At 42.8% G+C, this 18,338-nt stretch overlaps 1 protein-coding gene across 1 annotated transcript in view; it reads right to left on the bottom strand.

Moving 5' to 3' along the window:
* LOC310857603 (integrin alpha-11-like) overlaps positions 1–18,338 on the bottom strand; it is a 48,687-nt gene that overhangs the window by 6,649 nt on the left and 23,700 nt on the right. Inside the window, exons 11-21 of the mRNA XM_083763338.1 lie at positions 17,509–17,653; positions 16,511–16,659; positions 14,483–14,626; positions 11,414–11,617; positions 10,950–11,080; positions 7,265–7,428; positions 3,401–3,543; positions 2,227–2,337; positions 1,913–1,998; positions 806–1,013; positions 101–199 (exon numbers count right to left, since the gene is read on the bottom strand). Of these exons, the coding sequence (XP_083619464.1) occupies positions 101–199; positions 806–1,013; positions 1,913–1,998; positions 2,227–2,337; positions 3,401–3,543; positions 7,265–7,428; positions 10,950–11,080; positions 11,414–11,617; positions 14,483–14,626; positions 16,511–16,659; positions 17,509–17,653 (1,584 nt within the window). The remainder of the gene's footprint in view (positions 1–100; positions 200–805; positions 1,014–1,912; positions 1,999–2,226; positions 2,338–3,400; positions 3,544–7,264; positions 7,429–10,949; positions 11,081–11,413; positions 11,618–14,482; positions 14,627–16,510; positions 16,660–17,508; positions 17,654–18,338) is intronic.

The following is an 18,338-nucleotide window of genomic DNA, read 5'->3' as shown; positions in this document are numbered from 1 at the left end:
ACAGGACGAACCGATGCAAATATATATATTCAGGTCTAATTCCTCATGGGGGCTGGAGCCCCACCTCCCCCACAGAGTCTACGTCACTGCTGGTACTTACCTGGGCCAAGGACTTCAAGAAGGGAGTGCTGATATTACACATCTTCTGATTGGACCGTCTCTCCACAGAGTGACACTCCATCTGAATATCGGATTGGTCCTGCAGTGTGGAGAGGAGCTGCATTTCATATACTGTATGCCAGGGGTACTCAACTGGCGGACCGCGACCGGACCGCGGACCACCTCTTTGCGGACCACCCAAAAAAAGAAAAAAAATAATATATATATATCTTTTTTTTTTTTTTTAGTTAATAATATAAATAACATCAGATGGTACATTTCTCATGTGAAATTGCTGCAAAGGCCCCCAAAATGTCCCCCAAGGGCCTCCAAAATTCTGGCGCGCGCTATGCGCGCGCGCAGTGTGGCCTGCCAGGGCGTATAACTCCCGGCCTGATTTGGAGTTCCACTCCGGGCCTGCACTCTGCACCCCATTATTGGTTGGGTGGAAGGGGATCTGATTTGTATAAGCTTGGCTTGACCATACTAAACGGGCGCTCTCCGAAGGACGCCGCGCATGGGACCGGACCTCGGTCTTATTAAAAAAAAAATTGTGGACCTTCATCATTTCTAGTTGAGGACCCCTGCTGTATGCTATACAAATACAATTGTATTATTATTATTATTATCATTATTACCTACAAATATATACAGTACAGTACATGCCTAAAGTACCACTACCCGACTGAATCCTGCTCCTGTGTACCTTGACGATGAGCGAAGAGAAGAGCAGGTTGGTGGAGTGGCTGATGTTCAGTGTGGTTCTGTAGGCGTTCTCTCCCTGGTTCTCCAAGCGAGCGTACACCACCACCCTCCTCCGCCCGGCCTCCACCACGTACCCGGGGTCCAGGGCCGCCCCCTGGTGGCCACACAGAGCCCAGCCAGCTCTCTCCTCCTTCATGCTACAGAACTGTCTGGGAGCATAGAGCAGAGGGGAGGATTGGAACCATTATAACATGACTAAGATAATTAATTACACAATGGATGAAACATTTCTGTATCGTTGCTGTCGAGCAGAAACCTTGTATCTCTATGTTTCAACTTTCTTTGTTTCTTCGTAAATTAACCCATGAAGACCTGAGGCAGATTGACTGCTAAACAAGTTAGTTCTCAAACTTTCCAGATTATTTTTTTAAATAGGCGATGTAAACTTGCAGCACCACCGCCACACAAAGTGACGTGTTGTGATCTTGTATTTATGCTATTTTTGAATAGCCTGAAGAAGGTCAGTAGACCGAAAGCGAGTGTGCGGAGCTTCCCTTTATTTTTCTCATGAATAGCCAATACAAAAATAACACTTTTCTGGTTTTAATGGTTAACCTACTATAAGAGTGACGCACAAAAGTAGCGATAATAGCCGATCTACAAGCTCACGAATCTCAATGTGTCATGAGCTGCTGTATGTTGCCAGCTTGTATTAATCTATGCTGTTTTGGAAACATTTTGAAAATCAAAGTGAAAGTAGTTACTGTAGGTCTTATTAGTAACAGTATTAACTTTTGATTATTGATGATGGTGAAGGTGAACTGGAGGAACACCCGTGCCCTCCCCTATTTATTAATTGATTAATTCATTCATTCATTTTTCATTTTTCATTCATTCATTCATTTGTTCTGTTTCGTTCAACAAATCAATACAAATATTAAAATGGTAAATTAACAGTATTAACTGTGACTAAATAATACCTTGGATCCATTGGAATAAAGGTTATTTTTGTAACATTTCCTGAAAAGTAATGATTTTGGACGTACAAGTTTTCCACCTGTGAGCAACAAAATGTGTGTGCGTGTGTGTGTGTGTGTGTGTGTCAGACCTGACATCCAGCAGATCAGTGCGTGTTTGTAGGATAAGATCAGGCACACATCTCTCTTCCTGTTCACAGCCGTTCCAGAAGGGAAGCTACGGGGAGAGACAAGGATCAAAACACCTCCATATGAATAAATATTACATGAAGGGAGTCATATATCAAGTCACATTAAATCTTGACACGTTTCGATGGTATCTTGTGTGACAGTTGACACTTACACGTTTAACATAAGTTTGTCTCACACTCATGTCCCAAAAGGCAGGAGAAAAGATAGAAGCATTTTGTATTATGTTTGAACTATGAGTACCACCAGGCCAGACCTGGGTACTGAGGCTTGTGGGCCAGTCTGGGTCCAACACCGGACCGTCGTCTGGGGTCTGTAGGCCTGTCTCCATGACAACCATGATGGGGCGACCATAATCTGTTGTCTCCTGTTGGCAGAGATGGGCAAAATACATTGAAAATGTATATATAGGCAAAATACATTGAAAATACAAATACTGGGTCAAAAAATGTATCTAAATACAAAATACAAAATACATCTTCCATCCCCATCGAAATACAAATTACAAAATACAAAAAAGTATTTCAAATACGTATTTCAAATACATGTATTTCAAATACTGCCCATCTCTGATGGGCAAAATATATTGAAAATGTATTTTGATACAAAATACAAATACTGGGTCAAAAAATTTATTTAAATACAAAATACATCTCATTTCTTCCATCTCAGCGAAATACAAATTACAAAATACAAAAAAGTATTTCAAATACGTATTTCAAATACATGTATTTCAAATACTGCCCATCTCTGCCTGTTGGGAGGAGTAAGAGGCAGAGAGAGAGAGAGAGAGAGAGAGAGAGAGAGATTAAGCTAAAACGTATTTTATTGTACGATATGCTGTGTGTCTGTCTGTGTCCCTTATTGCCCACGGAACTCCTGAGTTCATCCAAGCTGGCGCCACCTCATGCAGCCAGTTACAAGTGGTTCTCACCCTGTGTACATGATTGGGGTCCCAGATGACAGCAGCGTGACAATTTAAGGACTTTTAAGACCCTTTTAATTAAAAAAAGAAGTGGTGCAGTGTGTGTGTGTGTGTGTGTGTGTGTGTGTGTGTGTGTGTGTGTGTGTAAAAGAACATTACTGCATCAAAAGTAGACAACAAAATACACTATAAAAACTGTTCAAACATTGGCCAAATTGTTAAATAATATTATAATATATTTTCACAATGTTTATCTGTGGAACCAAGTCAAACTAAATGTAATGCCTCAACTTCTAGTGCTTGTCGGGGGTGGGGTCCTCAGTACAAAAATATGAGAACCACTGCAGCACATGACTGATGTATAAGATTGGTCTGATAATGAGCACTGCTCGAGTAAAAGATAATAAAATAAATGAGATAACGTGTAAATCTAATCACGTCTGATTAAAAACCATAGTATTGTCCGATGAGTGAATGTGTCTCATCTCGTCTTGTCCCATTCTACCTGGACGTAGAAAGACAGGCGGTCACAGCTCTGCTGTCCGGTCTGCAGGGTGAGTCTCCTGGGCTGCTGCTGTCTCTCTGACTCGTCCAGGACAGCTCTGGCAGGGAACCTCTTCTCATCCAACACCACACTGTACCATACCTCTGAGGAGAGGACATTCACCCATTTAGACCTGAGGACCATTCTACAAATGTCTTCTAAATCCTGACAGTTTTCTGGAGAAATGTCATTCTCAAACATTTTCATGTCAAGGACCCCCATAATTATATGTAATTGACCCCCATCTGAAAATATGTTGTAGACAAATGTATGGATGTTGTAACCTGGATGCTAACATCATCACACTGTATTCTTACATTCTTTGCACTTAAATGAAAAAACTCTTTGGGCTCCTCCATCTTGCGCCACCCTTATCCCTTATCCCTAAGTGTATTTGCCATTTTTTACTATTTTGGGAAAAAGAAAACATTTTAAAATAGTTAAACTAGCCGATCTACATCGAGACATTTGTGAGCTTGTAGATCGGCTATTTGAACTATTTTAAAAGGTTTTTTAAAATACAAAAAAAATAGTTTAGGGATAAGGGTTAAGGGGTGGCGCAAGATATAGCCCTTTGACTCCAAGCAAGGCTTTTTAGAGTAGGCATACAAAGTGTGGAACTATGGAAAATATGCTGATGCGATGCATTTCTCAGCTGTCTCTCTGTTAGACCTCAACCTGTCTTCTTCGTCCAACAAGCAGTCTGTCTCTCTGGCACTGTCTGGCAGTAACGCTGACCTCACAACTGTTCTTAAGTGAGCTGGTTGAGTGTGTGCTTTATAACAGCTTTGGGAGGCTGAGGTAAGACTCATTAAATTGGCCCAGAGTCATTCATTTTTATTTTTATAAATGACATGCTGGCATAATGTACAAGTGTAACTCTATATATGAGCTCATCACTGTTGGTTGCAGCTTGAGCTAGAGGCCAGGTTTTACGATATACCAAAATACTAGGGATGCCAGGTTTAAAGTGGTTAATAAAATATATGTTTTTCAAATTGATTAGAACATTTTGCAATCCAACCATACTCACAAATACAAACAAATACAAAGCAACACTATACAGAAGTCCAATCCTGTGCGGCGCACATGGAATATCCAGACCCAGATTTAGCACTTTTTGACAAAATAACCTTCTAAACATTTACAGACTAGGACTCTTCTTTGTTTGGGCTTTAGTTACAGGCAGCAAGTACTGTCTAACAGCCCTGACCAAGGCGACAGGAAGACATGGAAAGACAGACAGACAGGGACAAAGAGTACTTGCACTTGAATTTCATAATTGCGTTCTCTGAATCTATGCGGTGTGTATTACATGCATGATGCATGCATGTGTATGAGTGTGTGTGTGTGTGTGTGTGTGTGTGTGTGTGTGTGTGTGTGTGTGTGTGTGTGTGTGTGTGCGTGAAACGTGCGTGCGTGCGACCGTGTGTGCGTGCGTGCTTGTACTGTCTAATGGCATCCATATGAGGGGTCTGATGGATGGATAGGAGACAGAAGGGATGGAAGGATGAAGGGAGGAGGCGGGAGAGGTTAGATTGACAGGGCTGTCTGTGTGTGTGTGTGTGCGTGTGTGTGTGTGTGCGTGTGTGTGTGTGTGTGTGTGTGTGTGTGTGTGTGTGTGTGTGTGTGTGTGTGTGTGTGTGTGTGTGTATGTGTTGTAATTGTAAGGAGTCTCCTGAGCCTGCAGGCTTAGCACATTAGCGAGGTTTCCACTGGCCTCAGCCTACACATCTGAACCCAATTACCACACACACACACACACACACACACACACACACACACACACACACACACACACACACACACACACACACACACACACACACACCACAACAACAGCTACTACAAAAGTACACATTGACTCACACAAGGTACTGTTGAACGGACTCTGCGGCGCGGAACGGAACAGACTCTGCTCTAATAAAGCGAGCAGCCGTTACTCTTGGAGCTGAAACTGACTTCAAAGTTTATCTCCTGACCCAATAAAAGCATTGATGGTGCAGGCGTGGATGCATGGTGGATAGTTTAGCGGGGATAGTTGTGTTGAACACGAAAACAAAGTCCTTTCCCTAAATGCCTTAAACATAATAAAAATAGCTGGAGCTGGTTTTCCTTTGTAGGAAAGAATGACAGGTGTTGTTGATAGGAGGCAAACTGTTTTCTGACTGTGCAGACAGGGACTGTTGCATTCACCACGTTTGACTGTTTGTTACTTATGTTATTTGCCTTCAAAGTATAGGATTTTGTAAGGAAAATAAATATAATTTAATATCCACTCGACGAACATTCTGGACCTCAGTTCTTTCAGCACACGTCTAAACTTCCTCATCCGTCAGCAGCCAGTAGCACCTAATACAGGGATTTAGGCGCTACAGTAACTAATAACCTGCTATAAAAGCATTATAGTAATACATCACACGTTAGTCTGATTCAGTGGATGTCGGCCTCTGGGACAGACAATCCTCCTCTTCTTCTGGCCGGCTGTGTCCCCCCTTGTTTAAATCACCCTGTGACAAGTGTGACAATGATTTAACCATTGCAGTCTAGCCAACACTCACTTGGTTTTAATTCTGTGCTATGCCAGGTATTTGTCTCCTGTACATATGGCTTCCACAATACCCCCCCAAAAAAAACAATAATAAAAATAGGCAGGCTTAAATGTACCTATACCTACATACAGACTGTAATATAGTCTGTATGTAGGTATAGGTATACATATATGTGTGTAGTTACACCTAACCTTTCAATGTGACCTGGTGCATTTGATCTCACCAGGCTACATTAACTGCGAGGTATGCATGCTCTCAAGTCAGATATGGGCTGCAAGGAGATCTGACGCGAGCTATAGACCACCTGCTGAGGTGGCCTGGCTCACATTGAGTTTGTTTGTATCTCAGTGGGGTGTGTGGACACCTGCATTTATATATGTCAGTGGTTCTCAACCTGTAGGTTCGGGGTCAGGGTAGATTAGCCTTACCCATTTAGGCCTGACGTCGACATTTTTTAAATGTCTTCTAAATCATGACAGTTTTCTGAAATACTTCATGTTTCTATGTCAGTGGTTCTCAATATTTCATGTCAAAGGACCCCCAAAATCATATGTAATTGGCCACCGGCATCTGGAAATATGTTGCTCCAGGGACTGTGTGTCCTATATCTGTCCACTTGCCTACAGATGTGTGTCCTATGTCTGTCCACCTATCTACAGATGTGTGTCCTATGTCTGTCCACCTATCTACAGATGTGTGTCCAATGTCTGTCCACTTGCCTACAGATGTGTGTCCAATGTCTGTCTACCTACCTACAGATGTGTGTCCTATGTCTGTCCACTTGCCTACAGATGTGTGTCCTATATCTGTCTACCTACCTACAGATGTGTGTCCTATGTCTGTCCACTTGCCTACAGATGTGTGTCCTATGTCTGTCTACCTACCTACAGATGTGTGTCCTATGTCTGTCTACCTACCTACAGATGTGTGTCCTATATCTGTCCACTTGCCTACAGATGTGTGTCCAATGTCTGTCTACCTACCTACAGATGTGTGTCCTATGTCTGTCCACCTGCCTACAGATGTGTGTCCAATGTCTGTCTACCTACCTACAGATGTGTGTCCTATGTCTGTCCACCTGCCTACAGATGTGTGTCCTATGTCTGTCCACCTGCCTACAGATGTGTGTCCTATGTCTGTCCACCTGCCTACAGATGTGTGTCCTATGTCTGTCCACTACAGATGTGTGTCCTATGTCTGTCCACCTACCTACAGATGTGTGTCCTATGTCTGTCCACCTGCTTACAGATGTGTGTCCTGTCTGTCCACCTACCTACAGATGTGTGTCCTATGCCTGTCTTGGGTTCCAGATTCAGACAGGCGATGGCAGACATACAAGTCACTTCTTTCCCTCCATATCGACAGTCTCGGTTGAAGATGTTGACCTTCTCAGGTTCAAAGGTGAGTCTGGTCTGGATCCGCACCATGCCACGAGACCTGTACACAACGCGCACGCGCATGCACGTGCACACACACACACACACACACACACACACACACACACACACACACAAGCATGAACTATGTGCACCCTGAGTTACCCGCAGGGCGGGCTGAGCCGAGTCAAGACATTTTAACTTTTAACTGGTGGCGGGGCGGGCTAAGGCGTGTTAGATAATGTATACTGGGATTTTACAAATGATTGTCCTGGATGCAAACAGGAAAATGCCCAGGTTTAGATGGTTACCCAGTTGAATTTTATAAGAAGTTTTTTGAGAAATTAGCACCTATTCTAATTGATATGTATACGGAATCATTTAATTCACACAGTTTACCACCATCCCTCACCCAGGCTTCAATTTCATTATTATTGAAGAAAGACAAGGACCCCTTATCTTGTTCTAGCTATCGTCCTATTAGCTTGCTATCTGTGGATCTAAAGCTTTTGTCCAAGCTCTTAGCTATGCGCCTTGAATCTGTCCTTCCAACCATAATTTCGCCGGATCAGACAGGGTTTGTTCAGAATCGATATTCATTTTTTAATATCAGGCGTCTCTTTAATGTTCTATATAGCCCCGCCCCCTCAGCTAGCCCGGAGGTCGTTATCTCGCTCGACGCAGCCAAAGCGTTTGACCGTGTGGAATGGGGGTACCTCTTTAGTACATTGGAGAAGTTTGGATTTGGGGTCAACTTTGTGTCTTGGGTGAAACTGCTTTATACATCTCCTACTGCATCAGTAAGGACCAATAATACCCGTTCAGCACAATTCCCCCTATATCGCTCGACCAGGCAGGGCTGTAATTTGAGTCCACTTCTGTTCGATATCGCCATCGAACCGTTGGCTATTGCACTTCGATCAAGCCCTCGCATAACGGGTATAGTTAGAAATGGCACTGAGCAGCGGACATCCCTTTATGCAGATGATTTACTTTTGTATGTTTCTGACATATCTACGTCCATTCCGGCGATACTTGATATTTTCTCCTCATTTGGCCTCATCTCTGGTTATAAGCTGAATCTCGATAAAAGTGAGTTACTCCCATTAAACGCAGCCGCACGTAATTACCCGCTGAGCAATTTTCCATTTAAAATAGCTCTGAATGGTTTTAAATACCTTGGTATTCAGATTAGAGACAAGTTCGAAGATTTATTCAAATATAATTTTGGTACTTTATTGACTCGTTTCCAGGAAGATTTTGAGCGGTGGTCTCTATTGCCTTTATCTCTTGCTGCACGGGTTAATTGTGTCAAGATGAATTCTCTCCCAAAGTTCTCTTATCTTGTCCAGTGCCTGCCCATTTTTCTCCCCTTCTCTTTTTTTGATAAAATTGATCGCATGATCTCAGAATTTATTTGGAATAAAAAAGTTCCCAGGATCAGTAAAACATTATTACAAAGACCCAAACCTCAGGGTGGGTTAGCCCTACCTAACTTTAGGTTTTATTACTGGGCAGCCAATCTTAGAATTTTGCAACATTGGCTGATGTTGGAGAAATCACCTTTACGTCCAACATGGATTGAGATGGAATCTTCCTCAGTAAGGCCTGCCTCGTTAACTGCTCTTATTCATACCCCTATTCGTTTTTCTCTTACCCCTTATTCTAAGAATATTATTGTCAAATCCACACTTAAAATTTGGAATCAATTCAGGCGCCACTTTGGTCTACAGGCCCAGTCCTTCCTTGCCCCAATAACAGCAAACCCTTTATTCCATTCATCTTTGAGTGATAATGCTTTCTCTTTATGGTCATCACTTGGTATTACAAAGCTCAGTGATCTGTATATTGACAAGGTATTTGCTTCTTTTCAACAGCTGTCTGGGAAATATTCCCTTTCAAATCAACACTTCTTTCGATATCTTCAGATTTGCAGTTTTGTGCGTAGCCTTAACCCTGTATTTCCAAACCTTCCAGAGGCCACTGTGGTTGATTCCTTCTTAACTCCATTGTCGAGCACGAAGGGCCTAATATCGGTTATGTACAATTGTATTTTCTCTTTGCGGCCTACTTCAATAGAAAATATTAAGAACAGATGGGAAGAGGATTTAGGAGAAGAAATCTCAGATGGTGATTGGGAAGATATTTTACGTCTTGTCCACTCTTCTTCCATTTGTGCGAGGCATGGGCTAATCCAATGCAAAATCATCCATCGTGTACATTTCACTAAAGTTAGGTTATCCAAAATATATGGTGATATTGATCCCCTGTGTGATAGGTGTCGTTCGGCCCCTGCCACGTATATACATATGTTTTGGTCATGCCCTTCTTTACGTAGGTATTGGACTAAGATCTTTGACACTATGTCAAGTAGTGTTAGGGTACCATTTGAACCTAATGTAATGACAGCTATTTTCGGAATCTCTTCCCCTGATCTGTTCCTGTCAAAAAACGAAGCTCACTTGGTGGCCTTTACCACTCTCTTAGCTAGGCGTCTAATTCTGATGAAATGGAAGTCCTCTGTTCCCCCAACCCATCTCCACTGGATTAGAGACGTACTCCACTTTATTAAATTAGAAAAAATTAGATGTACCCTGAGAGGCTCGGTATCCAAATTTGAGGACACATGGGGCCCCTTCCTCATACTAGTAAATGATTTACAGTTTCAAGATATTCCAGATTGAATGAGTTTAATCCTGGATTTGAGCATGCTAGATTCCCGACGTAGCCGGATTGTTCAGTATATTTATTATTAGGAGCCATGTGTGGATGCACTGCCACGTCCATTGTGTTTTGAAAGGGTGACCAATGACCATGCCATGTTGTCTTGTCTTGTCTTGTCTTGTCGTGTCGTATGTTTGTCTTGTTTTTGTTTTAAAACTTGGTTCAGGTTATGTGGTTATCATTGTCGCTTCCATGATTAGCATAGGACTATGCAACTTATTATTATTTGTTTTTGATGCTGCCACAATATCTTGTGTATGGTGTTCACAACATTTATATATGTACATTTCATTTCTTTGATATGTTCTGTATGGGTGTGTCACATATACTGTCATTTTGTTTGATTTACTGTATACCCTGAGTCTTGAATAAACAAAACAGTGAAAAAAAAACAAAAAAAAAATGATTGTCCTGGAAGGAAATTTGCACTGCTGGTTGATATCCTCCGCTCACCAATAAATCCCAAAACAGCTGTTGCCTACTTCCACGGCGCGCGCAAGTGTGTGCATGTGTGTGTGTGTGTGTGTGTGTGTGTGTGTGTGTGTGTGTGTGGCCGCTCAGATTATAAGTGAGGAGGACAACATTAACACCGAATGTTTTCAAATACTTTTTCTCAGGTCTTTAGTGGCGTTTTCTTTCAGCGTCTGTGCCTGCAGTCCTGTTGTTGCATAACTCTACTGTATGTCCGTGACGCAGAGGTGAGTCTCTCTTTTCTCCCCTCAACCTCTCTGAATCTCTGCCACGTGTGTGACAAATGAATGGCATCGCATCGGTGGTTGGAACACCCGGGACCTGCGGGTCATAAACAACCCTTAGTGTGTGTGTGTGCGTGCGTGCATGTGTGTGTGCGTGTCTAACCAGATGATGACTGCAGCTCCCAGCGCTCCCACTGCCAGGTCAACCAGCCCGTCTCTGTTGATGTCCAACACTCCATGGACACTACGACCGAAGTACTGCAGACCCAACGACATCGCTGACGCCGATATTCTCTGGAGAGTCAGTCAGAGAGAAAAAAATCACACCCGTGTGAAGTGAGGGGCGCTCTTATCATTGTACATCATCATGACGTAACATTGTCTAGGGGGACTCTGGACGGACGGACGGACAGACAGACAGACAGACAGACAGACAGACAGACAGACAGACAGACAGAAACATTAATAACCCCAATTCGGATATTCTGTCTCCCACTAAAAGACTCAAAGAGGTTTCATTTATCACTCCCTCACACAACAATGTGCAGTGAAATCTTGACGCGACATGATGCACAGATCCACTGTGCTCACAATACACAACTCGATTTATATGGTACAGCTTCTCACCTGCATGTAGTGGCGCTGGATGGTGCGGTTCTTTCCGTAGAAGACGTAGATGGCCCCCTGGTGGTCATCCTCCAGCGGTGCTCCGACCACCACCTCCTTCAACCCGTCTCCATTCATGTCAGGGAGCTGGGTGAGAGCCGAACCCAGCCGGGAGTTCTGAGAGCGCTCTGTCACCTCCAGGAAGCCCTCAGCAACCAGTTGTCTCTGCAAACACAGGCAGAGAAGGCAAGGCAAAGCCAGGCCAGTTCATTTCAACCAACAATGTAAAGTGCTTTAAAGGAGAATTTCTTGCTAGAAGGCTTTCTTACCTTTATTTGTAGTTGTTACGTCCCCACCAAAGAGGTCCAGGTGTTATTTTGTGCAAAAGTGCATTATTGGCTATTTCCCCTAATATAAGCCCTCAATGGGGGTTGGGTTTTTGTGCTAATTCGCTTATTTTCATCAAAATAAGTAGTGTGCCGCTTGGGATACTATTATTTACATTATTAAGAGAGGATATATATATTTTTTTTAATGGAAATAAGCGAATTAGCACAACACCCCAATGCCCCATTCAATTCAATTCTATTCATTTAGGTCTTATGGTAGGGGAAATAGCCAATAATGCGCTTTTGCACAAAATAACACCTGTACCTCTTTGGTGGGGACGTAACAACTACAAATAAAGGTAAGAAAGCTTTCTAGCATGGAATTCTCCTTTAAGATAAAACAGTATTAAGATACGTGACGCAAAAGGCAACAAACTATGAAAGGACATTTGAATACAATAAGGAGTTAAGCAGAAAATTACAGTTTGTTCTAGGTATGTTGTGCAATGTGCTCTTCAAGGGTAATTAACCACTTTTTAACATACACTCTGGCTTTTGTGTGCACCCTACAAAGTTTTTAAGTTGCTTTCATTGATTCAATATTTAAATTGGATGTTTGATATTTGTTTTATCAGACATATCCCCCCTCCTATAAACTCGCTGAACTTCAAACCCCACTTTAACCATTGACTCAGTGAAAACACACGTCCCTATAGTTCTGCTGACTGATATTGTCCTTGTAAAGAAAAGAAAAAAAAAGAAAGGAAAAAGGATTGGAAAAACACGGCCCCCTCATGCGAAGGACAATATCAGTCACCAGAAAAAGGGACGTCTGTTTTCAATGAGTCTAATGTTCTATGGGTTTATATAGGATTCAATTCAATTCAAAGGGACTTGCTTGGCATGAGAAAACATACGTTTACATCGCCAAAGCATGAAGTGGAACAACACAATCACAACAAGAATGTGTGTATGTATTGTAAATACATGTGTCAAGAGAGATAACAAAAAAAACCTGGGACGTATCCTCAGTGATGTATCCTGAGATCATCGGGTTTTCGGGTCTCTCAAACATCATACCCCTCACTCAGGCGACCCAGGCGGGGTGATCAAGTCCAGACTTACGTCCCAGTAGCTACCCTCAATCAGCCCCATTAGGGAAAAACCAGGGCCACACAATCAGTTGGAACTACTCCAGAACTACTCTGCCAGGGCTGGGAGGTACGCTTCTGGCGCATGGAAGGACTAGGCTCTGTGGGTTGACTCCTGTCCGGGCCCCTCCTACGTCTCACCAGGTCCACTCCTGCTCTCACCAGGCCCAGGACCTGTGAGTTGCACCTGAGTCCCAGCACCAGACACTTCAGAAGTGGTGGGAAATGGTCCCGCAGACTCCACCCGAGCGAGAAGGTGGTGCTGCCCGCAGCTTGCTGCTTGAATGGCCCTCCTAAATGAATTGCATTTTTATAGCGCTTTTCCAAATGCTCAAAGCGCTTTAGAATGGTTCATTCATTCATACATTGGGAGGTGAAGCGTCGAACAGTCGACGCCAGCATCCTCACTTCCCACATTCACACACCAATGGTGGTGAGCTCACACCGACCAACTCATTGGAGGCAATGCAGGGTTCAGTGTCTTTCCCAAGGACACTTCGACATGTGGACAGGAGGAGCCGGGATTCGAACCACCGACCCAGGGATCATTGGATGACCTGCTCTACCTCCTGAGCCACAGCCTCACCGAGTGTCTGTTGGGCTTCCTCCTCACGGAGGACACAGGCTGGGGTGCTAACCCATACTGCTCACCCGGGTGCGTCAGAAATAGTTATACATCCACGTAGGAAAAGGTTAGCTTGGGATAAATAAATAAAGTAAATTTTGAATCAGGCAACTTAAAAACTGCCTGGGGTGCACACAAAAGCTGGAGTAAAATGAACCCAGAAAGATTTTAAAGTGAAATACCCCTTTAACGTTGCTTCTAATCTATACACATTTAGTTCTGACTCTGGGTTCAGTAAGCATACCCAGTCCAGTGGTTCTCAATCTTTTCAGGTCGTGACTCGTGCCCCTCCAAAAATAATCATATTTAAACTGGGGACGCCCCACCCTGGCAAGCAGCAGTTGAGACATTACATGTTGTTTGACTCGGTTCCACAGATAAATATTGTGAAAATAGCAACAAGCTCGCAACGCCTTGCACATTTTGCCTCTTTCTTAGATTAGTTGATAATTTGACCAATTTTTATAGTATAGTTTGTTGATTACTTATGATGCAGTAATGACATTATTTCTTACCTTTCTTTCTTTTTTGTTAGGGTATTACAAAAGAAGTCCTTAAATTCTCACTTCACTGTCATCTGGGGACCCTCCTCCCCCCCGGGGTGGTCCTGACCCACAGGATGAGAACCACTGACCTAGACAACCTGTGAGGTCTGGATGGTTCACGCTGGGTTTGTGTATCACAAAGTCATACATGCATTTTGGCCCTCAACGATTCTATGCTTTATAAACCAAAAATAGTATTTTGAAATTCCTTAAAGACATATGAGCTGGGCTGATACGACTTTCTTGGAATTAGCATTCTGAATGAACTGCAGCATGTAGACAGACACCGAGAGAGAGAGACAGAGAGAGAGAATGAAAGGATTGAAACAGAAGGAGGAAACAAGAAGGGTCATGTGTTGTGACTCTGTGTGAGTGTGAGTGTGAGTGTGAGTGTGTGTGTGTGAGTGTGTGTGTGTGTGTGTGTGTGTGTGTGTGTGTACCTGTGGTCTGACAGTGTAAATATAGACCCTCCCTCTCTCCCATCCCCCGCTGAGGTACATGGGAGCCGAGACCAGCAACACATCTGTCTGTCCATCAGCATCAATGTCCACAGATAGCAACTCACTGCCAAAATATGAACCAATCTGAGGAGAGGAGAGGAGAGGAGAGGAGAGGAGAGGAGAGGAGAGGAGAGGAGAGGAGAGGAGAGGAGAGGAGAGGAGAGGAGAGGAGAGGAGAGGAGAGGAGAGGAGGGGAGAGGAGAGGAGAGGAGAGGAGAGTTTCATTGATCTTAGAAACCCATTAAAAATCACAAACGCACTCTGTCATTTCAAAATGACGTCCGCGAAACAGTACAGTAAGTGTTCTTTGTCTGTCTCTCCCATGACAGAAACCCCATGTCCTTCTCTCTCTGCCACTACTTTAGATGAACTGAGAAAAACTGGAAAAGCTTTTATGATCACTTTAATTTGGAAAATTATGAATGTGATAAACAGCAATGGTTGCACACTGAAATAATGATATACATATATAGATATATTTTTGTGGCTTTTGAAAAGAATACTTGAAAATAATGCTTGTGTTTGTGTTACAATTGGATGGAATTATCCTCGCTCGTTCCCTCTACCTCTCTTTCTCCAGTGGTTGGCAGTTGTGTACTGTCGGCTGTTGCCGATGGCAACAGAAAATCAGTAATTGATTGGACAGCTGAGGAGCACATGGCCAGCCAACTAGTAGATTGTCACATAAATGACCATGTGGCACACACGTGCGCACGCACGTGACAGATTGATAGCTATGGTATAATAACTATAATATGACATAAATCTGTCTCAGTTCTATATCAAAGACCAACCTCTACACCTTGGCTTTTAACCCTGCTTGAGTTTCTATGGTCCATGTTTTCTATCCGTTTTGTATTTTTCGTGTGTTTGCTGTTTAGCTGCAGTGTATTTAGTTTTATTCTTCTGTACAGCACTTTGTAAACTCTGAGTTGTAAAATGTGCTTTATAAATAAAGTGGATTGGATTGAATATCACTGCAGCAGCAGCATTAGAGTACTGTCACACTCGCGCAAGTTATATATTCGCTTCCCGTTCACTAACTGTGAGTGGACGACCCAATTAAGCATTACACTTGTTTACAACAGGGTCCATATTGTTCAATTCATCAAAACATTTAGAGACATACAAATAGACACATCTATGTGTGACCACACTACACTCTGCTAACTGTAGGTCAAGGTGTTATCCACAGCTGAATTTAAGCTGAAGCTTGAGGGGGGAAAAGATCAAACTGTTATGGGCTGACAAATGCTTTAACGGTTAAAGCATTTTGTCAAATGCTAATTTGAATTAAAATGTAACCTATTCAATAAGGGAAAGCATGCGTTTCATTTTAGATTTCAGCAAAGATTCAGTATATGGCAACATACGTGTTTCAGAAAACGGTTTAGAAGGATTTTTTTAAATCTACCTCAGGTATATGGGTTAAATGCTTTGGCGACTGTAAAAGGTGTAGTTTTACATTTTACAGTATAACAGTATAAAAGGTGGGATTTAAGGGATGCATCCACAGATTAGACACACCAACGGACCGACATGCGGAAACAACTGTCGGACATGAGGTCGGACATGCACTGCTCCCATGCTTGCGGTTAGGGTTAGGTTAGGGTTTGAGGTAGGTTGTCGGTCTAATGACAGACGGACCAATAGTATGTCTAAACTAAAGCCTGGTGGGATTTAATGATATTTGCGTTTCTATGCCATTATGAGGAAACAACAAAGTAAGACAGGCATAACTGTGCATTAAGTTCTAATTATAAACATTGCATAGCAACCAATTATTATGTGCAGGCAATTGGGGACTACTTCTCTAATAGTGCTTGTAATAAGAAGTATCTATAGTTTTCATGTTGCCATATTTGGTAAACATTTTCTAAAAACAGTAACTCAGACAGCATATTATCCTTAGATCACACACAAGGGGCATATCTCCACCCAAAAGTGTGTGTCTATGTGTGCTCTAACCTGCTCCCCCAGCAATGCTTGAAGGATGGTGAGGTTGCCTTGGTTACTGAGGGTGAAGATGATGACTTTCCCCGTGTGGTTGAAACGAGGAGCCCCACCCACATACAGCTGGCCCCGCCCACGTGTCATCAAACTGCTGATGGAGTAACCTACAGACAGACAGACAGACAGACAGACAGACAACAGTAAGACAAGAGTTGTTACATTAGATGCTCAGCCTGAACACCCCTCAATGCTGTTGTTGTAGTATACAATATACTATAATTGTGCTGTTTACTTTTCTAGGTAGTTCACCTTTCACCTAGTAGGCCCTATGTGTAATGGAGACCAATGTTCTTTTGCTTAATTAGTAATTCTCCTCACCTGGTAGCTTCACTATGGTAGTTATGAGGTGATTAGTTTGGTCAGTCAGTATCAGTTCAAGCCAGCACACTTTCAAGAGCTCTCTCACTGCATGTTGAGTTAACCCTTTCTATCAGGCCTTGGACAGGATAAGTCTGTAAGTTTGTGTGTTTTTTGTTAAACTTTATGGCTCTTTAAGCATATCTTGGCTCTTAAAGCAATATTCTTGTAAGTTGTTGAGTACAACATGTTCTTTTTGTAATCTTGTATGATGCATACAAATAACTGTTTGGTTTATGATTTTACAGTATATGACACCAATGTTGTGTTTTCTATTTTTTTCTGTATTGCAGTATTACAGACTGTACACCAACGTATAGTAAGGGCAGAATAATAATGTAAGATTATATGCACATGTTATCTTTCTTCCTCTTGATCTTTTTAGTTTTATCATTATTATTGTTGCTGTTGTTATCTTGCTGCTGCATTGTCTGAAGAAAGCCAAACCAAAATAAGTTTGACTCATTATGTACCTGTACACAAGATGTAACAATAACGTTTGACTCTTATGTACCTGTACACAAGATGTAACAATACAGTTTGACTCATATGTACCTGTACACAAGATGTAACAAAAAGTACAACCTTGGACTCACCAAGATAAGCTCCGTGGTTCTTCAGTTCCTCTGGGAATTCTTCCAGATATGAGGACCTAGGTGGGACCACCTTCCCCAGTTTGGTGTCCTTCAAAACGGCTCCGGTCCAATCGTACGCACCGACTGCTCCAACCAGGACCCCGTCCTAAACAACATTAGCAATAACAAAAATACTTCATATTTTTTATAGCAAACTTATAAAGGTGCTGGACCTGTTGAGACATACTGTATGAGGGGCCCGGACAGGAGTCAACCCACAGAGCCTAGTCCTTCCACTCGCCAGATTGAACCCGCAAAGGTATCCTCCTGCATACCCAGTCCCGGCAGAGTATAGTTCAGGAGGAACGGATTGTGTGGCCCTGGTTTTTCCCTAATGAGACTGATCGAGGGTAGCTACTGGGACATAAGTCGGGACTTGATCACCCCGGCTGGGTCACCTGAGTGAGGGGTATGATGTTGCGAGACCCGAAACCCAGAAGACCTTGGGATACATCACTGAGGATACGTCCCAGGTGCATCCATGCAATGTTTTTTTGTTTTTTTAATGCATACAATGCAACTCCTGCACCAAAACAGAAACTAGCAGAGGCTTTTATTTTTGAAGATTTGTTTTCTTTATCACACAGGACAGAAGACAGAGAGATTAATTTACATTTGCATAATTTGTCAATGTCCACGGTTGCATACTTAAGACCTCCATCTATCTCAAGACCCAGCTGGTATAGTCTGTCTCTCCTACACTGTCTCCCAGTCAGCCTCCCTTCTGTCTGTCTCTCCTACACTGTCTCCCAGTCAGCCTCCCTTCTGTCTGTCTCTCCTGCACTGTCTCC

Source organism: Protomyctophum parallelum, assembly GCF_964188405.1.
Source record: "Protomyctophum parallelum genome assembly, chromosome: 4".
NCBI lineage: Eukaryota > Metazoa > Chordata > Actinopteri > Myctophiformes > Myctophidae > Protomyctophum > Protomyctophum parallelum.
The sequence above is the reverse complement of the archived record's forward strand: the minus strand, read 5'-3'. Positions and strand labels throughout refer to the sequence as shown.